Source organism: Fusarium oxysporum, chromosome II (genome assembly GCF_013085055.1).
Source record: "Fusarium oxysporum Fo47 chromosome II, complete sequence".
In the NCBI taxonomy this organism is placed as follows: Eukaryota; Fungi; Ascomycota; class Sordariomycetes; order Hypocreales; family Nectriaceae; genus Fusarium; species Fusarium oxysporum.
Window position 1 is genome coordinate 5420405 of NC_072841.1, and position 23282 is coordinate 5443686.

Sequence of the window (23282 nt, forward strand, 5' to 3'; positions counted from 1 at the left end):
AAGGCTAGTCTCTTGAGGCAGAAGAGGCAGCTTTCCTTGCTGTATTTACAGGCAACTCAGCCCGGTACAAAGAGTGGCTCGAGAACATAATCATCGAGGCCGAATAGGTACTCTGTATCCTCCCTCTTGTATAAAAGTAAAGATAAACGCAGGGTAAAGGCAGGGTTTAGAAATTTTATTAAAGTCAGAATTAAAGGAATTAGGTTAACTTTTATATAAGTTAATTAGTAAAAGTCAGACTAACCTAAAGTTATAACTCTATTAATTGAATACATATAGTATAGTATGTAATTAATTAACCTTATATATAAGAATAGATCTAGTAAAATTAGTAGAAAAGTAGTAATTTAAACTAGGGCTAAAATTTCTATATCTAAAGATAATATTCTTTAAAGTAAACCTAGTATAAATAACTTTCTTTTTATAATTATAATTAGAAATTACTTTTCTTAGAAAATAGTTTTTCCTACTTAAATACCTCTTATAAAGTTAAGGTAAGAGAAAAAGATATTAATAATATATAAGGTTTAAACCCTTAGGAGGTTAAATAAGGCACTAAGTAAGTAGTATAAAATAAAAAAAAATAACTATTTCTAAAATAGAGGAAGGATAAATCTAAATAAGATAAGGGAAGTAATTTATTAAATAGATATTAATATATAAATATAAGGTAAACTATTAAAAAGAAGTAATTAAGGCAAGTAGTATAACTAAAGAAAGGCCACTATAGGAAATATAAGAAGGCTAGGCATAATATAAAAATATATTAAATTATTATTAATTTATTTAGGGAAGAAAATAGTAAATAAATTAAATTAATTAAATACTTTATTATGTTTTTATTTCAAATCCTATCTTAATAATTAAGAAAAGTATCTTATATACTTATTATATATATTTAAATATTAAAAAATTATAACTATTTTATTTATTATTTATTAAACCTAAATAAGTAATTTTATATTATATATAAGGTTAATAGGTTTTATATATATTAGTAAGTTAAATCTTTAATTCTAAAATATAAATAATTAGAAATTTAATTAAGATAGGCTTATTATAAACTTAGGTCTCTTATTATAGCTTGGTTTACTATAGGCTCTTATATATAGCTATATAGACTACTATAATTATTATGATAGTAATTATTACTAAATCTATTACCTTATGGCATAGTAATTAAAAGCGACCATTATGTCCCTGCTAAGCTAAAAGAAATAGAATTAAAGGTATAAATACTTTTCATTCTTCTCTAGGTAAATAGAGAAACTAAAATCTTTATCTTTAGTAAACTTTAGCTAGGAAATCAGAGGAAGGTTAAGCAAGTAAAGTAGTTAGCAGCCTGTTTAATCTGCCTTGCAGGAAAGTTTAGCCTAGCAGTAAGGTTTAGCCTAACAGTAAGGTTTAGCCTAGCAGAAAGGTTAGCTGCCTAGGTTGCCTTAAAAGATTGTCTAATGCCCCTGTGCAGTGGTATAATAGGGTTATGAGGCCGCATTAATAAATAGCCTAGCGCTTCTCTTAGGGGATTTAATTATTTTATGTTTCCTTGTATGTTTTAACTCACTGTGTGTTTTTTTCAGTCTCTTAACACTAACAAAATGGCCGCCCCCGCCGCCCAGTCATCTAACCTTAGGGGTCGACTACTTGACCTTAACACAATCTTATTCCGCTCGTGGGTCAACTCTCGTGCTCCCGATGTCGACACTGAAGTCCTCAAAACCATCCGCATCGCTCGCGCAGTTCCCTGCTGCCATAATCCCTCCAGTTGCCCCGTTCCGACCACCGAACCGCACCTTGTCATTCATTACGACCAGGTTGGAATCACCCATACCTCTGCCGTCGCCATCTCGTATACATGGGGGAGATTCAGTAGACGAAGAGTTGCAATCGGGCACCGCTCGCCGTATAACGGGCCTAGTGACCTAATATACCTTGAACTCGGGATTGAATGGAACACTGCCGATCTCCAGAACTGTTTGGTTAGTCTCTCCGAGAGCCACGGGGGCTTCTGGATGGATCAGTTGTGCAAGTCCCAGGAACAAGAGGATGTTGTTAGAACCCTCGCGAGTATCCCGACCATCTATCGGAGCCTTGACGTAGTCGCACTGATGACCGGTGCATTCTGTGGATGTCTTCAGCAGTGGACGGGACAGATAATCAACGAGTTTGAGTCTCGGTCCATGACACACGAGCAGATCAATGAGTTGTATCACGACGTCGTGTTAAAGTTCCAATGTGTTAATTCGGCCGGAATGGACTCGTGGTTCGACCGCCTGTGGACACGGCAGGAGCTTATATACAGCCGGCGTATCACCGTACTCCGCACCTCCCAGACTCAGGCACCCTGCGTGACGAGGGAAGAAGAAGCCGACCAGCTACAAGGCTTTGCACGGATGATATACGAGGAGAAGGTGGAAGCAGGGGGTTCAACAAGGGACGCGTACCAGGAGGTAGCATTCGCGAGGACGGGGTATTTGGGGAACGCGATGAATTCGATGACAGCATACTGTAGGTACGGTAACCCTGACTACAATACTCAAGTGAACGCGGCCATAATGCTCTCACGTTTCATGCGAGGCGAGACAATTGAGAACCCACAACGACAAGTCAGGCAGGGAGACATAAATGGAAGACTTGCAAGTTTCTTGTACCAGCTGAGCAAGCTAGGGCAATCATCACGAAAGGCAACAAAGGCTTGGGATTACGTCATCGCCATATGGGTCGACTGTCCTCAATATAAACCCCCAAACGAGCACGAGAACATGACCTTGCCTGCCCTCCTCGAGGACGCTATCATCCAGTTAGAGCGCAACTTTGGGATCAGTCCCGCATCGAACGCACCCGCAGGCTTATTCGGTAACAGGGAAGGGGGAGGGCTGTGGCGCCCGACAACATATCTTCCAGAGTCCAATCGCGACACGCGAGATATTTACGGCGTCCTGACAGAGGGCCATCACATCCCTGTCTTTGAAAATTCAATCCCACTTATGTCCTTAGGAGGGAATAGCTTGTCTTTATCATCTCGAGCACGGCCCTACAGCCAGGTGTTCGGAAACGCGAGCACAGCGGACGTTTTCACACGCCTCCGACCCTTGGTCGCGCAATTGTCGCTCCACAGCCTGACCCAGGCTGCTTATGCGATGATCGGGGACAGATTTCTCGTTCGAGAACCGATACCGACAGAAGATTACCTGGTGGAGGATATGTTCCTTGGCTTTCTGCTCGGCCCATACGTGCCTGATCGGCCAGCCGGCTTGTGTCATCCATCCGATTGGAGCTTCCCCGAGGTAAATCACCACGACGTCGTGTACAGACTCGTAACCTCCGCGCTTAACCTTCCTCTCGACGCCTGTAGAAATGCCCATCTGGAAGTTATGCTCTCACTTGAGGACCCGCCATGCATCGGCCTATTCAAGCCGTCCGTGTCAGAGGCCTGCCAGAGGCCCATTCCTAGCCTCGACGAGCGTGTGCGAACAAGCCATATCCATGGCCATCAGTACGCGACGTTATGCACGGTACGTGACCGCATTACAAGAGGGTGCTCGCTGTTCGAAACCGCGTTTGTAGGGGTCGGGCCGCCAGCCTTGTTGGAAGTAGTGGGCATCTGGGTCCCGATCAAGCACACACCTCTTGATCAGGTACAAGTGCTAGCACAGGTGTTCGGGAGAGACGCCCGGCTTGGTGGATCGCGTATTCAAGAATATCAGACTGGCGATGAACTCCTCGAATATATAAGGCACGAGAGTCCGCAGAGTCTTGAGGCTGAAAGGAGGTCCCACGGCAATCGAGATGCTGACCAGAATGGTATAGATGGAGATTTAGAGAGACGGAACCTGGACAACCTATCAATATCGCTCGCTGCAGTTGCCCTCCTATTCTTGCTACTTGCGGGCGTGCTTGTTGATTTTTTTGGTAGTCGAACAATCATGCAGCCTCAGCTTCTTCAAGAAGTTCCAGCTGATTCCTGGGAGATATGCATGGTGGGACCGAGCTATTGGAAATTGAAGAGGAAAGGAGCTAAGTAATAAAGACAACTGAGGGGCTTGATATAAGAATACCTTAAATTTATAATATTTTACCAAGCGAGTGATAGATAATGCACTTTGTAAGGAAAGCGTGAATATATATATAAGTAATTAATTTTCCACCTATTAGCTATTTTAAATGTGGGTTGGCTAACTTGTGTTTACCTTTTATCTCCTAGAAGCTCATATATGGCTCTAACCCGTACTCTGCTTTGCTTAACCCTGTGAGGTACCTGATAAGCAAGTGAGGACTCTAAATATTAATACCGCGGCTCTACTTTATGTAACAGAGGGGGCGCTTAGTGGTGTGATTAGTGCTTAATTTCTAACCCTGTACAATTAATAAAGAGTCTGATGTAATAGCTAAGAGCCTTGTAATATGTAAGATAATCTGAGTTTAATTATATACTTTAACGCGAATGGTGCGTTGAAGCCGCGTTTTTAGGGGATATGTAGAACTTATAAAGGACGTAGCTATTAGAAATTTTAAGCCCCTAAAGATCTGCGTTCAGTGGTGCTGTGTGGACGATAACGATAAAAGATAGTTAGTATATATAAAGTAGCAACAATACAAATACAGCTACCACAACGCTTAGAAGACTAAAACATTACCCAATCCGCCACGGTATGTTTTTCTCCGCCGATAAAAACTCCGTCATAGCCACAGCACCCACCCTAGGTACCCTAGCCAGAGTTTCATCAACTACTGGCCGCTCAGGTACACGCGCTAGGTCTAAAAGTGCCTCATGACGTCCTATCATCCTGCTTTTATCGCGATGATTTGCAAGCACGTTGCGGCCTTGCGTCAACAACACAGCCATAAATCCCGAGCTCCTCCTAGGGCGACTAGGCAAGTTCGCGTTCTGAATGGACACAAGCGCGGCGACACACTTCCAAGGACCGGCGATTATGGAACGCGGCACGATGACGGCGAGGTTGGACGACAAAGACGCAGGTGGATTTCGCGAGCCTGCTTCGTGGATAAAACCCATGTAAAGATTTCCCGCTAGAACCAGCTGGACTGTTTGATTGCCCTTCGAGGGGCTCCAGCCTGGAGGCAAGGTCAGGCGGAAGGAAGGGTACTCTGCCGTGATTCCGCGGGGGGAGGGCCAGGAGAAATCATCTGAGAAGATAGCGTGCTCATAGGGGAGTCGGTTGGTTCCCGTGGAGGACTGTGCAAGTAGAGACTTCGGAATCCAACGTGTGCCAGCATCCTCGTAGCGTTTCTGGTCGAGGAAGATAAGCTGGCTGGGCACAATGGCAAACTGCTCGAAATAGACACGCATACGCTCCTCCGCTGGCACTTCGATCAAAGGCTCGGCGGAGCCGGCACGCCAGTTAGTGAGGCTAGCGAGAATAAGGCCTTCATCTTCCCTGCGGCTGGTGGTGCGATACGCGATTGTCCGCATTGCACGTGGGACTAAAACAGTCATACCAGGAGCGAGCTGCATGCCGGGGAACCATTTAGGGTCTGGCTGGCTATACCTGATGTCCAGTTCCTTGAAGAAGGATGAGATACGAGGCCAACAGCAGCTCAGCGCCTTGTGCGCCGAGCATGCAAGTGGGTCGTAGGAAGCCGCGCAGTGTGGCGGGTTAGCAAGGTATTTGCGCAGGAAATGGGTCTCCGGGATAGCCACACTGCGGTCGGGAAAGGCGTGTGTCTGGCGCACAGCCTCGTTTAGGTCTTTAAAGGTGTAGGTGGTGTCTGCAAACACGTAGTGAACCTGGGCCTGATAGAGGCCTTCTTGGAGCGTCCATAGGCGCCGTGCCCAGCCGGAACACATGATTCGGAGCCCAATCTCTTCTTTAGACATACCATAAGAGGGTACACTGGCCAGAGTGCGATCCAGGACAAGGACCTTGGTTGAGGATTTGTAAACGCCCTCCATGTTTTTAATTGCACGCTTCTTTGCCTCCCCGTACACTGATGACTTACCCTTGGCCACTGGGATACAAAGTGTGTCCATCCAAAACGGAACCGGGCCTTTTCTATTAGGAAATTGTTTATCCACTAAATTCTGTGTGGGGGAAGTCAGCTCGGCAGTTTATGGTCACCGGTGAGCTCTTGGTGCAATAGAACCCTCAATGTGGCCATCTCTTGATGACTCTCATGGATATTCCAAACTCTAGTCCTTAACACGGATCTAGATTAAAATAACACTGAGGCGGAGCATAGTCTTTTAAATTTCCCTTGGATCACTTACTTGTATACGCTCAATTTGGCACCGGGGGAGCGCATTCGCATCTGCATTCCCCAGTCCGTCCGCCCAGACGTGGCTAATAGCCACGAACCGTTGACCGAGGAGCTGCCTGACAGGCACGGGGAAAAGCCGCAGTTGTCCTTTACCATACACTGCCATGGGAGTTGAGCGGCACGACGACAGCTGGGATTGATCGCGCATGATAGTTTCAAAAAGCTTGCTCCTCGCTGGTTCCTCGGAGTCGAAGCCGTCGAAGCCAAGAAAGTCGCAACCGTGGCAGTCTTGATGGTGCTGGGTTCGGTACGTGTCCGGGTCCACCTGGTACGCCTCGCACCTGTCTGCGCTGCACTTGCTGTGGTCGAGGTTGTGTCGGCGGTCGAGCTGGGCACAGAGGAGGAGGGCGCAATGGTCGCCTTCCACGAGGTCAGAAATTATTTTCACCTCACGCGGGCACCAGCAATCCTCAAGGAACAATTGAGGGCTGAGCCGCGCCGGCAGTGCGTTGAAGGGGACTGTGAATGTGACTGGGGCATCCAGCGGAACGGCACGGTATATGAAGAATGCAGCGGTTTGCAGAGTAGTACAGAGCACGAGGACCGAATCCCACACAGCAGCGTCAATGCCACGACTGAGCGGGCCCAAGTTCCGCAATGTAGTCGCTGCAGTATCCAGCACGCGCCAGATCTTCGCCGCACTCGCTTTCGCATGTTCCCTGCCCTCGGTCCATAAGTGCCGCTTGTTGTGTAGCACTTGCATCGGACCAGGTATGGGAGTAGTGGCGCGACGAGCCACATGGATGGCAGAGACAACCGCTTGGCCGGCAACAGAGCCGATCTTGTCCCCGACCTCTCTTGCAGTGGCGCGGTGCTTGGAACTGTCGAGGCATCCGGGATATTCGTGGCTGGCAGAGACAATCCATGCCGCAATGTAGTCTCGGAGGTACTTCGTCGTGATGGTGGCGTGGCCATTTGCATCGCGACTCACAAAGTCGTCCCTCAGAAGCTGAATATTGTACACCTTGAAGACCTCGACCAAAGTGCCAAAGAAGAGACAAGACTGGAAGTATCTTGACGACAACCAGCCCGTTTGGAGGTCGTGAAGCTTTGCGAATTCGAAGTCGTACCGCCCTGGAAAGGCTTCAACGCTGTCGCCATGATAAGCAAAACGGGCATCTCCGAGAAAAGGGACTTCAACACGGAAGCCAGATCTCTCTTGCAGCTGTGGTAGATGGTCCATGGCTTTCACTGCGCTTTGAATGCCGATGGCGACCTAGCGGGGCTCGCTGCTGGGGGAGAACAGATTTAACAGAAGACTGCCATAAGACTAAGAATGGTATAATTACCTTGCTATTAATAGAACAGGATAAGATTTATTATGCCGAGGAGGAATAATACAAGGAAGAGGTAATTATAGGTTATGCACCTAATTATGGAGGAGCATGTGCTTATCTACCTGTAGAATTACCTAGTTGCCTATATTAAGATGCAGTGCGCTAAGGAAACGAGGTGGGTAGTTGAGTAGTTACGCGTGGCGCCTTGACGTCGATCTGATTGCATAAAAATACATAATAAGCTACGACATAAAGGTTATGGAATTGGGAAAGGTGTGAAGGGGGTAGCAAGATGGCTGAAATCTCTTCACTGTCTCGCCCAGTGCGAATTCCTCTGTGTCGCAGAAGGGGTTGGAGGAGTGAGTGGTTCATGACTAGCCCCCTGTAGGTTTATATTAAGCCCTCTATGTTATTTTCTCCCGAATAAAAAAGATGTATATACCTCTTTTAGTCGAGACCTTCCTATTCAAATTCCGAACGCATTTGTATATTAGCGGTTTTAGCTAAACGGGCATTGTGGGTGACCAAAACAAAGGAAGCATGTGGGTAAGCCCACCTTGGTCCTAAGCCTACTAGAATCTTTTAGATAAATGAAATAATAAACTCTTGCGCCCACCATGTGATCATGTGGGGCAAGTTTGTAATAACTGGCGATCGAGGGGAAGTGAAAAGCTTATCATCATCCTTGGCTAGCGATGCCAGGATTTAGACAGGGAGTGTCGAGGAGAAATCAAATTAGGGCTCGTGCTATTAGAGTGGCAGTGTTTGTAGAGCGTTAGATTAAGTTGCCATATGCTTATACTTTTATTATCTTCTATTAGGGATGGGTTCCAAAGTCCTGTGATAGTCAGCTCTGAGTGCTTGTTGACATGTGACCACGCCGCGAAAGCTTAAAAAGAGCCCGTTGTTAAACGGAGCTTATGGAAAGTTTATAATAATATATAAGCTATCTCTTTAAGCGGCACAAGGCATCAGAGAGGTTACGACCAGGGTTAGGGGCTAATTAAAACGATTACAATAATCGGTATATTCTACCTATACCTAAATTGGCATATAATAGAGGTACCTATAGTTAGCATTATTATAAATTGCTATATTATATACTTTATAACTATACCTAGCCTTCTGGCACCCCTGATTTCCTGATATTAACTTAAGATAGCCTTTTTTTCCCTTCCTTTTTTTAAAGAGTTAAGGCTGCCTTTACTAGTAACCTTTGCAAGCTAGGAAGGGCAAATAGCTGCCTCGGCGGATATAATTAAGATTTCTTTATAGGTGATTTTATTATGCTTTTATATCCTTAATGTCTTTTTCCTTTCTAGGCTAACTTATTAGTAATATAAGTAGGGTTAGGGTTAGTAGGATAATAAGTAGCTTAGTTAAATTTAAGTATTAATTAGAAAATAGTAATTAAAATATATAAAAAGTTAATAGTAATAAATAAGGATATAAAAAGTAAATAAAAATATAATATAAGGTATAAATAAGTAAGTAATAAGTATTAAATCCACTTTAGTATTTATTTATAGGTTTTATCTTATTTTATATATTAAATTCTATAATTAATATAGGCCTATTAAAATAGTACTTATTAGATAGTATTACACCCTAGTTAGTAGGTTATAATAATAATTAATAATATTCTATTTAAATATATATAATTCTATCTCTATTATCTTAGAGGTAATAAGATAAAGAATAAATATATATATTAAACTTATTTTAAGATATTAACCTAGGAGTAAATATAAAAGTATATAAAGGTTAGTATTAGGAGAAAATTATTTTTTATTATAATTATATTAATACTTTATATCCTTAAGGATTTCTTATATAATTATATTTTATATATAATATAGCTAATTCTCTACTAGATAATTATAATATATTACCTATTAGTAAATACTAGGCTTTTAGTATTATAATAAGTAGCTTTTAAATTATCTAAAGAGGAATTTAATATATAAAAACTAGCCTTTTTAAGCTATAATTTAAAGAGGCTAACCTTTTTACTTACTTATTTAATATTAGCAGTTAATATTATATAAAATATTTTATCCTTATATTAAAGTAGTAAAACTACTTATATCTAATAGGGTTAGGTTAAAAATTATATATCTTTAAAGCCTCTTATATTATAACCCTTTAAACTTTTAAAATTATTCTAAAAATCTTATTATAGCCTTTTGTATTTTTATAACCCTACTATTAAACTTACTATTTTTATATCTTAGACCTACCTAAACCTAGGTTTAGGTATTTATATATTATCCTTTTTTTAAACTTTTGCCTATTTACCCTTTAAACCTAGGTTTACCTATTTATATACTCTTTTACCCTCTTAAACCTTTAATACCTCTTTTTTCCTTTGCCCTTTTATTAATTACCTTTCCTTTCTAATTCTTATGCCCCTTTTTATTTATTATATATATTATAATAATTATTAGTATCCTCCTCTTTTTAGCCCTTTTTCTTTTTATTTTTACTAGCTTATATTTATTTAATATAAGATAATAATAATAAGTTATAATACTTAATACTCCTTTATTAATACTATTACTAGTTATTATTATTATTATTATAATTAAAGTTAAATATCCTTTTCTTAATTCTAATATAAAGCCTTAGCCTTTTAAATAGCCTAAAATTACTTTTACTTATTCCTTTTATTTAACTTATTTATTTACCTCTACTAATAAAGCTTTTATTATTAGTTATAATATTATAGCTTAACTTTAATAATTATTATTATTTAAATCCTTTAAGCTCTTTAACTTATAAAAGTGTTTATTACCTTTTTTTATTAAGGTTAACTCCCTAAGGAAATAAGTAAAGCCTTATTATCTTATTATTATTAAGCTGCCTATTTATCTCCTTAATTTATCTTAGTCTTATAGTAATAATAGACCTCTTAATAATAATTATATTACTTATTTTTATTAATTTTTTTTTTAAAATAATAGCCTTATATATTAAGCCTAAGAATATTATATTTAGGCTTCTTATAATATTACTACTATTTATAATATAATTAATATTATTTTAAATATTAATTTAAGTATTACTTAAAATTAATATTAATATATCTTATCCTTTAGAAATTAAGTTAATTTTAATAGTAATAAGAAGCCTAAGCTTATAGCTAGTTAGTTTTATATAAAAGCCTTAAAGGATTATATAAAGTAATTATAAATATATTACTACTGCCTTTAGTTTAGTGGCATTGCCTAAATAGGTAAGATATATATATTATATATATCTAATAATATATTATATAACCCCTTATATATAAGATAAGAATCTCCTTTATCTCTATTAACTTATATCTTTAACCTCTACTTCCTCTTATATTTTATCTTTTTTTATTTAGTAGTATTATCTTTCTATAAATATTATTACCTATAGCTTAGCTCTCTTTGCCTATCCTGCTATATAATTATTATAATTTAAAATATAATTCTCTTATATTATTTATATTACCTTAATGCCTAATTATAAAATATATAAGATATATTCTAGTATTTATTTTTTACTTTATCTTTTAGTATTATTACTACCTTAATTTATATCTTATATAGCTTTCTTTCTTATCCTCTTTTCTTAGTATTTAATACTAATAATATAAAGATAATTCCCTAGGTTTAGCTGCCTTATAATAATATAATACTTCTTAGGTAATACTATAATATCTTATAATAATAATATCCCTTATAAGGCCTCTAGTTAATACCTACTTAATAATAAAAATACTATAATAACTTATTAATACCTCCTATTATATAATAAAGGATAATACTATCTTAGACCTACCTCCTAAGCCTAATATAGGTAATATAGGTTATATTTAAGGCCTCTAATATAAACTTATTTCTTAATTAGTTCTCTTAGCTAGTAGTATTAATATAGTATTTAATTATAAGTTACTTAATAAAACCTAAGTTATTAATTCCTTATTTAGAGGTTATTAAGACTACCTGCTATTTAGGTAAATATTCCTTAATTCCTTCTGATTAGTCCTTAACTTACTTATTTTTATATAAATTATAATAACTTAAAAACCTTAGAAATAAGGTAAGTTATAATACTAAAAGAAATAATTAGGTAAAAAGGAGAATAAGGATATATATTTTATAATAAGCTATTAGTATTATATATATATAATCTATATTAGTCTTATTATTATAAAATTATAAGTTATTTATAATAGTATTTAAAGCCCTTTAAATAGCTTAAAAGGTTTTAAATTAGTAATTAATATATATAAATATAAGGTTAAGCTTTATTAAAGTTAAATAAAAGAGTTAGTATTTTTAGAAACTTTTTATTTTATATTATTTTATTAACTCGAAATAATATATTATATATAAAGAGCTAATACTTATTATAATCTGCCTTATTTAGTAAATTCTATCTTATTAATAAGTAATATAGACCCCTAATAATATATAAGATATATATCTTAGTAGTAAAGTAATTAATATAAGCAAGGCAGTTATATATCTTCTGCCTTAACTTTAACTATTATACTCTTAAATAATAAATAGAGATACTAAGATAATATAAGGCTTAGTTCTTTAAAAAGGCTAGGACTTATTTAATTATATAGTTTAGCTTTAAGTATATAAGTTAAATAATACCTTATTATAACTATCTTTATTATAATTATATTATAAATATTAATACCTTTTATTATTTCTTCTTTATATACTATAACTTAAGTATAGCCTCTTTTATTATTAAGTCTAAGAAGTAAAAAGTATTTTAAAGCTTTCTTTTCTCCTCCTCCTAATTATGCCTTTTAGCTCTTAGTAAGTCTAAGGATATAATAATTTATATTCCTTTTAATATTAACTTTAATACTAAAAATACAAATAATATAAGTTAAGAACTTAATAGTTTATAATCTTATAGATATAATAGTATTATAGACTTTTTAAATAAATTATTAAGATTATAATACTTTATTTAAATAAAAGGCTCTAATAATAAATATTTAAATCTAAGTATACTTATATATAATTAAATTAAATTAAATACTACTATTAATATAAAACCTATATTAATAGTATCCCTGACTTAAGGAAATATAGCCCTAGCTTAGCTAAATAAGATAGTTAAATCTTCTCTTACTAATAGTAAATTAAGCTAGTAATCTTATAAAATAAATTACCTACTAGCTAAGATTATACCTATAAAGATTTAAAATATTTATTTTAAATCCCTTTTTATTAGCCCTAAAAGCTAGTTATATTTAATTATAATTATTAGTAAATAACTCTTACCTAAACTAGCTATTTAATAAGAAAAGACTATTTCTAATATTATTTCTATTTATAATATTTATAATAACTTCTATTATTATTAAGATTACCCTTTAACTAAGGTATAAGCTTTATAGACTATTAGGCTTATTAAGATTATATAGGCCTTATTATAAGAATATAAAATACCTATTAATACCTTATTTAAAGATATACTTCTTAAAGTTTATATTTTATTTTATAAAATATCTTTTAATAGATTATATTAAGTATAAGACCTAAATAATATAAAAAGTAAATTTATTAATATTAAGTCTAAGTATATAAAGGCTAAGTTTAGTTTAAATAGCTTAGTATTATTTTTTTATTTTTTTTTAAGTTTATAAGTTAGCCTTAAAAGCTATATCTAAGTATCTCTAAAGTCTAATATAATTTAAATATTTCTTACCCCTTAGTAGGCAAAGCTTTATTAAGTTAATATTATTATAATTAGCTGCCTTAATTATAGCCTAAACCTAGCTATATATAACCTAGCTAGAGAGGCTTACTTTTTAGCTAGCCCTAATCTTCTTCCTGTAACCCACTTTAAAGGCCACTCTTTCGCCAACCCCTGTAGTATACTTAAATTATCCACCATACTTCTATAATAAGTAATTTAATCTAACTTCTAATTATAACTACTAATAGCATTATAGCTTTACTATTATAATACCTACTATTAAAAGAAGCCTATAAGTACCTAATCCTAATAGGTATTATCTAATAAAAGGTTATAATATAACTTATAAAATTAAATAAGCTATTAAGAAAGATAATTATAATAAGCTTTATAATATAATAATAGAAATTAAAATAAACTAGGGAAAAAAAGATAATACTAGCTATATTAAATTAGTAATCTTTAGTTATAAAATTCTTTTATTCTTATAGCCTTACTATTAGCTAATTAATAAAGGCTTTCTTAATTATAAAAATAAAGCTACTTTATAAGCTAGAAGGGAAGTTACTTAAAGGGGTAAATCTAAGCCAGAGGGAAAGAGAATTTAGTAAGGCCCTTTATAGTAGCTTATATAATAAGTAGCTTAAGGCCATTTAGTAGCAGGCTAAGAAGGTACTAGAGAAGACTAAACCTTAATAATATATAGACTAGGCTGGTTATGGCCTTGGATTATAAGAGCGCAACTAAGATAAGGGGGATAGTATACTATAATATCTAAGATAGAAGAGGGGTAATTACAGGGTTTAAAGAAATAAGAAGAAAATATATTAAGTTTTATATAAGTTTAGTTACCTAAAGTTAAAGACTATTAGCATTAGCCATATAAAAAGGGTTAATTAGGTTATAGGATATAATATATAATAGACTTAATAAATTAGCTAAATATTAATATATTATTAATATAAATAAGTATTAGTATTATTTATATTATTAGTATTAAGTTAGTTTTATTATAAATCTACCTAAATATATAATATTATATATATTAGATTTAAATAGTTATTAATCTTAAGGTATAAAAAAGTAAAGGTTTAAGTCTTAGATTTAAATAATAAGCTATATATATTAATATTATATTATATTACTTATTACCTAGAGATAGGTATTAATTTAATATCTTTTTATAAGCTTTAATAAAAAGGCTATTAATAGGATTAATAAAATAATACTAATACTTTAAGATATTTAAATAGCTAGGTATTATATAAGCTTAAATAAAAATATAATATTTATATATTAATAAAAATAAAATAATAAGAGTATTATAAACTATAAGAATAACCCTTAAAACCTAGAAAAAAAGTCTTAATTAATTTTTATAACTATTTAATTAAAATATATAATTATATATTATATAAGATAACTATAAATTAATACTTAGGGTTATATTAGGATTATTATTTTATAAATTATTATAATATAAATCTATTAGTAATACTTAAATACTTTAGTTAAATATTAAAGATATTATATAAAGTTAAGCTATAAGTTATAGAAATAAATAATAAGTTATAAAAGAGGTATTTAATTAGTATATAGCTTTAATAAAAGGGGATTAAAGTAAATAAAAGTATATTATAAACCTAATAATAAAATAGCTCTAAGAAATACTCTAAGGGGGTAATAAAAAAAAAAGTAAAATTATTAATAATTAATAATAACTTACTACTAGCTTTATAACTAGAAATAATAAGAATAATAATTTATATACTTTATAATATGCTGTCGCGGCTTTTCTAGTACTGTTTTCAGCAAGTCGCGGGGTTGTTTTCTGTCAGCCATTTGCCAGGATAACCAGTGCCGCTTTAAGAGTGATAATTCCCCACAAATCCACTCCAACCCCCTGTCAAGTATCTCAGATGTACCGGCCACATTTATCTGCTAGCCGCCATGCCTTGTTCACATCCCTGCCTACCTAAGCGCCAGTTTATTGCATGCTCATTCCTATTCGCTATACACCCTCCCTTATCAATATCACTTTAGCCGCGCTTGCTGAACATAAATACTGGGCACCTCAGCCATTCAGCCAGGTAAGATATCTCCATCACCTTCTTCTGCACTACTGCCCTTAAATTACTATCAATGACTCGAAGGAGCCCCCAATCTATCTCCCTTGCCGAGTCTGATGACTCAGTAAGTTCGTACGAAGATGATAGTGTGTTTGACAGCGACGACGATCACACTTCAGACATAGATACCAATCTCAGCGATGCCAGCGATGTTGACCTCGAACTGGACGATGCACAATGTCTTCCAGGTGGAAGTGATCTGCCACCGGAATTCTTTCTCCTTATGCAAGATAACTTCAAGGAAGAGGACGCAGATGACACTGCGTATGCTGATGGCACAACGCGACAACTTGATGCAATTGAGCGTCGGTGGAATACGTGCGGTTCAAATACTTTCCTTCTTATGACACTACTAACATCTATTAGTTATTGCAAGTACACGAAACAAGACCCTAAATACTGCATGCATCATATCTCCTTAAGTAAGATTAATGCATTCTTTCACTGGCTTTTTGCCCAAAAAACTGGGGCTGGGGAAAGGAGGCTCCCTGGTATAAGGTCTTCCCACACCCTTAAGCAGTATTGGAAGGAGTTTCGACTTGTATACGAGAGAGAGACTAAGAAAAAGATTGACCCTGTTCTAAACCGGAGAATGCGCAGGGTACGTATCTGCCCTTCCTTGGTCGCGAAATTGTTAACATGTGACTGATCAGATCCTTCGAAAACTCGTTGTCGACCACGATTTAACAGGAGAGCGACGCGAAAACCGATGCATGGCTATCGAGGACCTTGAGCGGCAAGCAGAGACAACTATTAGTACGACTAAACAGAGGTTCCACATTGGCGAGCACCGCATCTACGCTCTTTTGTTCCTTCTTCTCATCGCACCAAGTGGCTCTAGACCTAGAGCACTCCTTTTCTTAAGATTTGGCGACCTCGAGCTTTCTTTGGCGCGTGATCCTCAAGGCGGCCCGCACCGTATTCTTATTCGTTTCAGACTTCGCTTCACGAAGACCTTCCTTGGAGAAAAAGAAACGTAAGGACATGATCAAACGCAGAGGAACGCACATTTGGCCACCAAGCCTAACTTGAATAGCAACATCTTGACTCTTCCCGAGACTATCTTTGACTCGAGCTTGTTACTCAGTCCACATACCCTTCTTCTAGGTCTTTTATTCCATCATGAGGCTTTTGATGCGCCGACTCTTACTTCTCCTGAGCATTTGAGCAAGCTTGATATCCACCCCGACGAGCACGAGTTACCCCTACCACTCAAGCAGAGTATGAATGACATATTCGTCTTTCGCAGGGCCACTAAGACAGGCATGAACGCGTACATATTGTCTGCAAACGAACAGATTACGTATAATATGATTTCCGGTTGGACAAAGAAGCTTGGCGAATTAGCTGGGTTTGGCGTTGTTGTGATCTTGTATACGCTCCGTTACAACGCAGGAAACGAGTTTGACCAATGCTGTGCGTACATATGTCACCTGCAAAGACAGATTAACTGACGAGTGATGCAGCGAATATCAGCGATGGACTTCGCAACCTTATGCTTCAACACGCCAACTCTAGGACTTTCGAGAAGCATTACCTCGGCCGTGTCGTACCTGTGGATACTATGGCTGTTGTAAGCCATAAAGAGCAGCAAAAAGCGCTGATGCGTCAAGCCTGCAGTATCGGGTACTCAGCCAGCAAGCGACGGCCTACCCATCTCACTGCTGAGCAGTCTGCGAGCATTAATGATGATCCCAAGATTCAGGATCTCTTTCGACAACGAGAATACCTACTTTCTAATGGCAACAAGTCCGATAAAGTTCGCACACGTCTAAGGAAGATTACTAAGGATATTCAAAGCGAGAAGGCTCGCCTACGCCGAAAACGCAAAGAGCAAGTCAGAAAAGCTTGGACCCGGGAACAGGCTGTAACCGATATAGAGAGACAACTAGCTGGCAAGACATTTGAGGAGCCACCACCCTCGCCATCGGATGGCAATGCTCATCCAGCCCAGAAACGCCTATACGAAGCTTTAACAGCCCCAGCGACCAACACAGTTGAGTCCGAATATCATCGCCGTAATAATGCAATTCTCGCCGTCATGTCTTACTGTTCCGTCCAAGAGCCACCCTTACCTCCTATGACCAGATACAAAGCGGTTACTGCTGAGAAAGAAGTCTCTGATCTACACGACAACACCACAAAGGATACCGCAAGTAGTGCTTTGGGTGATGCAATAACTTCAGTCTTTACTAAAAGCCGAACGGAGCGAAGTCGAAGGTGCTTTCTCTGTGTCGGTCGGGCCACCACTCTTCAGCCTCTCGATCCGGCGATTCATGGGCTAATCAAGCCTTACTACTCACCGGGGGACTTAAGCAGGCACTTCAAACGATACCACCTGTCTAATATTCAACCAAACGAAAAGCTTCATTGCCGCCTGTGTGATGAGACGTTAGATCATAAGATGCACTTGCAAAACCATGCTGAGACAGTACACGGGACTGTATCACATGGAGGTTGATCATCGGCTTCACATGGAATAATCGTTGATCTATGTGGCGAAGCCTTCTGTTTTCTCGGGATTATCTCTTTAATGAGTTTTGCTTTGACTTTTAAGTCTACGATGGAGAATATAAAAAGGCAATTTACATTAACCCTAAGCCTCATCGACCACAAGAGCAACACCGAAGGCAGCCAATGAAGGCTTAGGGATGGATCCAGAACCTTGACGTAATGAATGGATGTCGAGATCAAGAATAGACTCAAATGAATTTCAAATATATTGCACTATGGCAATTTCGAACTCAGACACTATAAGATTATTTGTTCTGTTTCGTGTTTCTTCCCTTAAAAGATGAAAACTGATGGAAATATGGCTATAGATTTGCAGATTTATTCGTGGAGGGCTTATCTCGAAGAAAAGTCCATTGGTATAAACTCACTCATTCTTCATGCGTTTGGCACTTGCGGTTGGCCAGTGATATGTCTACACCCGTGTTCACCATCAAGTGTCTAGTAATTGCCTAGTCGTCCCAATTTTTGCCTATAGAGAAGTTTATAGCAGCATTACTGATTCCGGTTGCGACACCTCTGTTATGGTCACCGAAGCTCATCGTATTGACGACCTGACCTTGGCCCTTCCTCATATTTTTGGATGCGGATTGTACGTTTTCGTTTAGAGCCTTGAGTAGGTCGAGAGACTGCTTCAGCGCGAATTTCTCTGCCTCAACTTGGCTTTTGGCGCTTATCTCATCGGGACCCTCCTCCACTTTTTCTAACAACGCAAGATAAAGCTTTTCCAGCCTAGCATTCACCTCGTCTAGCTGCCTTTCTGTGGTCGAAATTGCTTTCGCAATCTCGGTCTCCTTCGTCGACACCATTCTCATCATTTCTCCGTTTGCGTTCGCCTGTTGAAGGGAGCTATGGCTATCTTTTCGTCAGTGTTGTAATACCCCGTATTCACGAGTAGGTGCACTTACAAAGTCGCAATGCTGACAACTGTAGTAAGCGTGCCTTTGCAGTTTTGGAGCTGAGACGACGTCGATTTTATTTGATCCTGTCTCAAGAGGCCGATTGCCGTTCGGTCGCGCCAAGATAGCTTTCCATCCTCGCCATGTCGAGTCCAATGTTCGATGGCGGCTTGAAACTTGCTGCATGACTTTCTGCATAGGCTCATTCCAGTCTTGGATTGGGAGACTACAGATTCGCCCAGAGTCTGCCACTGTTGATCAGATACCTCCTGAACAGAGTTAATGGCTTGCTCGATGGTCAGCAGCTCTTCTCCAAGTGATGCGATCTCGGTAGGCGCATCGAGAATGGCCTGAATGGTTTGCCGCAAATGCTGGGCGCATTGTAAAGCCGGCACAGCGACTCCCATGACGCCAGCTGTGATGCTTAAAGGGTCCATCGTTGAAAGTCCACCGATGCAGTGATACTGTAATGATGCAATGATGCTTTTCAGGATGTCCATCGTGATCAGCCTGGAGAGGGGTAATGTCAGCTGAGGCAGCAATCACGTGAGGCCACGGTCACCAATAACTCAGCGGGGTTTGTCAGCTAGAAATGCGCATCTTGATGCTACCGAATGACAGCAAAGTCGTGCGATTAATCCGACCATGGCAAATCGTGTTTCTTCCATGTTCTTTGGAGATGGGAACCGCGGAATTGAAGTGGGTCAGAGCAACGCACCGATCCAAGCGAGTTTCTACTATCCACCGGGTACGTTATAGCCAAGCTAGCCCTCCTTTGAGAGTGGATTCTGCTAATATCCTGTCTAGAGCCGGTAGAACTGATCCCGCTCCCATTCGCGTCGATCCCCTTCCGTCCTGATCCTACATTCGTCGACCGTGGAGACATCCTCGACCAGATCGGCCGCCAATGCTCCGAGCCATCCAGTCGCGTCGCTATAGTAGGTCTTGGTGGTGTAGGGTACGTTTTTGAAAGCAAATATATGCCCTGGCAGGTTCTAATAGGGAGACAGCAAGTCGCAGCTAGCCATCGAGTTCGCCCACCGGTTTGCGGCTCGCTTAACCGAAACATGGGTATTCTGGGTTCATGCTAGCACACAGGCTCGCGTCATCGAAGGATTCAAGTCGATTGCTGACAAAGTCAAACTGATGGGCCGCAATCGTCCCGACGCCGACATTCTCCAGCTCGTATTTGATTGGCTTTCTAATGCACAAAATGGCAAATGGCTCTTGGTTCTCGATAGTGCCGACGACTCCCACGTGTTTCTACACAGCACCAGCGGAGACAACGATAACGGGCGGAAGCTGGTAGAGTATCTGCCGCAAAGTGCCAATGGATCCATTCTCATCACCACACGTAACAGGGACCTGGCGTTCAGATTGATTGGCACCTCCCAGGCGATCCATGCAATTGGCCCCATGACACAGGAAGAGGCTCTGAAGCTGCTGGAGAATAGACTTGGTACACTGTCGGATGCGAATGCCGCAGCTGACTTCGTGAGGTCGCTTGACCTTGTCCCGCTTGCCATCAGCCAGGCTGCAGCCTACATCCAAATGCGGGCGCCGCGTACCTCGCTTGCACAATACCTCGACGAGTTTCGACAGAGTGAAAGCAAGAGGGTGAAGCTTCTCAGTCATGACGCCGGTGACCTGCGTCGAGATCTTCGCCAGGATGGAGGCGCGTCAAACGTCATACTTACGACGTGGCAAGTGTCATTCGACCACGTCCGCTCTAGGCGACCGTCAGCCGCGGACCTTCTTTCATTGATGAGCTTCTTCAATCGGCAAGGGATCCCTGAGTCGCTCCTTGGACCTCCCAAAGATTGTTACAATGCTGCACAATCGACGAGCCCCGAAGATATCACTGATTCAGATTCACAAGGCAGTGATAATGAGACTGCAAATGAATTCGAGGATGATGTAGCAATACTACGGGACTATTGTCTTATCATGCAGGGCGAGGATGCCAATACGTTTGAGATGCATGGGCTTGTGCAGCTAGCGATGCGGAGATGGCTGAAAGCTCAGGGACTTCAGGAGAAATTCCTGGAGAAGTACATCGTGGTAATGGCGAGCTCCTTCCCAGCCGGGGACTACGAGAACTGGACGGTATGCCGAGCACTTTTCGCTCACGTTGAAGCAGCAGTCGAGTACCGGCCAAACGAGGATAATCTAAAGAAGATATGGGCAGGCCTCTTATTTAACGGTGGATGGTATGCGTGGCTACAAGGCAGATACGCCGTAGGTGAGCGGATGACTTCAAAAGCGAGGAGAACTCGTGAAAAGCTGCTGGGTAAGGATCATCCGGATACGCTGACGAGCATGAACAATCTCGCAGGGACATACTGGAGCCAAGGCCGATGGGAGGAAGCGGAGAAGCTACAGATACAGGTAATGGAGACTCGCAAGGCGAAGCTTGGAGCTGACCATCCGGATACTCTGACGAGCATGAACAATCTCGCATTAACATACTGGGACCAAAGCCGACTAGAGGAAGCGGAGAAGCTACAATTGCAGGTGGTAGAGACTTTTAAGACGAAGCTTGGAGAAAATCATCCGAATACTCTGATGAGCATGAACAACCTCGCATTAACATATTGGGACCAGGGCCGATGGGAGGAAGCAGAGAAACTACAGATACAAGTAATGGAGACTCGCAAGGCAAAGCTTGGAGCTGATCATCCGAATACTCTGATGAGCATGGCCAATCTCGCATGGACATACTACAACCAAGGCCGACTGGAGGAAGCAGAGAAGCTACAATTGCAGGTGGTGGAGACTCAGAAGACGAAGCTTGGAGCTGATCATCCGGATACTTTGACAAGCATGAACAATCTCGCCTCGACATACTGGGACCAGGGCCGATGGGAGGAAGCAGAGAAGCTACGAGTGCAGGTGATGGAGACTTTTAAGACGAAGCTTGGAGCTGATCATCCAAATACTCTGACGAGCATGAACAATCTCGCATCGACATACATGGATCAAGGCCGGCTGGGGGAAGCAGAGAAGCTAGAGGTGCAGGTAATAGAGACTTTTAAGACGAAGCTTGGAGAAGATCATCCGGATACTCTGATAAGCATGAACAACCTCGCATCGACATATTGCAACCAAGGCCGACTAGAGGAAGCGGAGAAGCTACAATTGCAGGTGATGGAGACTCAGAAGACAAAGCTTGGAGCTGATCATCCGAATACTCTAATGAGCATCAACAATCTCGCATCGACGTACTCGAACCAAGGCCGACTAGAGGAAGCAGAGAAGCTAGAAGTGCAGTTGATGGAGACTCGGAAGACAAAGCTTGGAGCTGATCATCCGAATACTCTGATGAGCATGAACAATCTCGCATTAACATACTGGGACCAAAGCCGACTAGAGGAAGCAGAGAAGCTACAATTGCAGGTGGTAGAGACTTTTAAGACGAAGCTTGGAGAAGATCATCCGAATACTCTGATGAGCATGAACAACCTCGCATCGACATATTGCAACCAAGGCCGACTAGAGGAAGCGGAGAAGCTACAATTGCAGGTGATGGAGACTCAGAAGACGAAGCTTGGAGCTGATCATACGGATACTCTATTAAGCATGGGCAATATCGCATGGACATGGAAAAGTCAAGGTCGACATGAAGAGGCGCTATCCATGATGGAAGTCTGCGTCCAGAGGTGGCGACAAGTTCTTGGCCCATGTCATCCGCTCACTAAGGGGTCTTTGTCTATCTTGGACCAGTGGATCAATACCTAGATGCTTTCTTCTGTTCTCCTAATCCTGAAGACCTATGGTTTTGAAATATGCATTCAAAAATAAGTTTTTGTTTTTTTTGATATAATATGTTGATGCATCGCGTGGAAAGGTTAACGATTTTACTGGTTTTGTTTCTGGTAACGTACATGATAAGCGAGCGTCGCAGACAAGCGAGCGTCGCACTTTTCTTAACATTCTAGATAGAAACCATTATAAAAATATAACAAACTATTCAGTCAATTAAAACTACTTACTATACTCTTCCCCAGATGCCTCAACCACTACCTGACAGGTCCTTGCGTTATGTCCAGTCTTGCCGCATCTTCCACAGCGCCTTTCCCTCGGTCGCGCCGAACTTCCCCGACCACCGCTTCTCGACGATTCGGCCACTACCTGCGTATCAACATCCATCTGATCAATTAGTTCCTGACCTTCCCCTACTGTCAGTACCCCTCCTTCCTGTAATCGGGTTCTTTTTGCCCTGCGGCGTCGGCTTAGTGCCTCAATTTCCCGTCGAAGTTCTTGGTTCTCAGCAGTCAATAAGGTAACCTTATGATATATTTTAGTTGCTGCCTTTGCAAGAGACTTTGATGCTCCTATAATTGACTCTGGGGAGCTACACTTATGCCGTCTAATTCGTCTTTCGAGGTATTCAGAATCAATTGATTAAATGAAAAGTAAGATGTAGGTGGGAAAAGTGCGACGCTCGCTTGTCTGCGACGCTCGCTTGTCTGCGACGCTCGCTTATC

General features: G+C 39.6%; 5 protein-coding genes across 5 annotated transcripts; 3 read left to right on the forward strand and 2 right to left on the reverse strand.

The window, feature by feature from the left end:
* Positions 1-1598: 1598 nt before the first annotated feature.
* FOBCDRAFT_257831 (uncharacterized protein) lies at positions 1599-4025 on the forward strand (the record flags this gene model as incomplete). Its single annotated transcript, XM_054703567.1, has 1 exon — positions 1599-4025. One exon carries the CDS (start codon positions 1599-1601, stop codon positions 4023-4025), a length of 2427 nt encoding a protein of 808 aa, XP_054559542.1.
* Positions 4026-4633: 608 nt separating this feature from the next.
* FOBCDRAFT_197851 (uncharacterized protein) lies at positions 4634-7462 on the reverse strand (the record flags this gene model as incomplete). The annotated part of the gene is made up of 2 exons (XM_059608891.1): positions 4634-6043; positions 6230-7462. The coding sequence occupies 2 exons, from the start codon at positions 7460-7462 to the stop codon at positions 4634-4636; spliced, it is 2643 nt and encodes an 880-aa protein (XP_059464305.1).
* A 7936-nt stretch (positions 7463-15398) lies between these two features.
* FOBCDRAFT_316397 (uncharacterized protein) lies at positions 15399-18038 on the forward strand (the record flags this gene model as incomplete). Its single annotated transcript, XM_031175250.3, has 5 exons — positions 15399-15703; positions 15752-15986; positions 16039-16361; positions 16422-16801; positions 16852-18038. 5 exons carry the CDS (start codon positions 15399-15401, stop codon positions 17844-17846), a joined length of 2238 nt encoding a protein of 745 aa, XP_031046383.2. The 3' UTR covers positions 17847-18038.
* A 112-nt stretch (positions 18039-18150) lies between these two features.
* FOBCDRAFT_216481 (uncharacterized protein) lies at positions 18151-19353 on the reverse strand. Its single transcript, XM_054703569.2, has 2 exons — positions 18805-19353; positions 18151-18751 (listed from the first exon to the last, which is right to left on the reverse strand). Exons 1-2 carry the CDS (start codon positions 19293-19295, stop codon positions 18349-18351), a joined length of 894 nt encoding a protein of 297 aa, XP_054559544.1. The 5' UTR covers positions 19296-19353; the 3' UTR covers positions 18151-18348.
* Positions 19354-22755, forward strand: FOBCDRAFT_216488 (uncharacterized protein). Its single transcript, XM_059609448.1, has 4 exons — positions 19354-19543; positions 19603-19753; positions 19806-22004; positions 22383-22755. The coding sequence occupies exons 1-4, from the start codon at positions 19441-19443 to the stop codon at positions 22531-22533; spliced, it is 2604 nt and encodes an 867-aa protein (XP_059464306.1). The 5' UTR covers positions 19354-19440; the 3' UTR covers positions 22534-22755.
* Positions 22756-23282: the final 527 nt, after the last annotated feature.

Coding starts and splice junctions, on each gene's coding strand:
- FOBCDRAFT_216481 (XM_054703569.2), bottom strand. CDS start 19,295: ATGGACATCCTGAAAAGCATCATTGCATCATTACAGTATCACTGCATC. Junction 18,752..18,804: donor GTTGTCAGCATTGCGACTTT/GTAAGTGCACCT, acceptor ACGAAAAGATAG/CCATAGCTCCCTTCAACAGG.
- FOBCDRAFT_216488 (XM_059609448.1), top strand. CDS start 19,441: ATGGCAAATCGTGTTTCTTCCATGTTCTTTGGAGATGGGAACCGCGGA. Junction 19,754..19,805: donor GTAGGTCTTGGTGGTGTAGG/GTACGTTTTTGA, acceptor ATAGGGAGACAG/CAAGTCGCAGCTAGCCATCG. Junction 22,005..22,382: donor ACTCTAATGAGCATCAACAA/TCTCGCATCGAC, acceptor AAGCATGGGCAA/TATCGCATGGACATGGAAAA.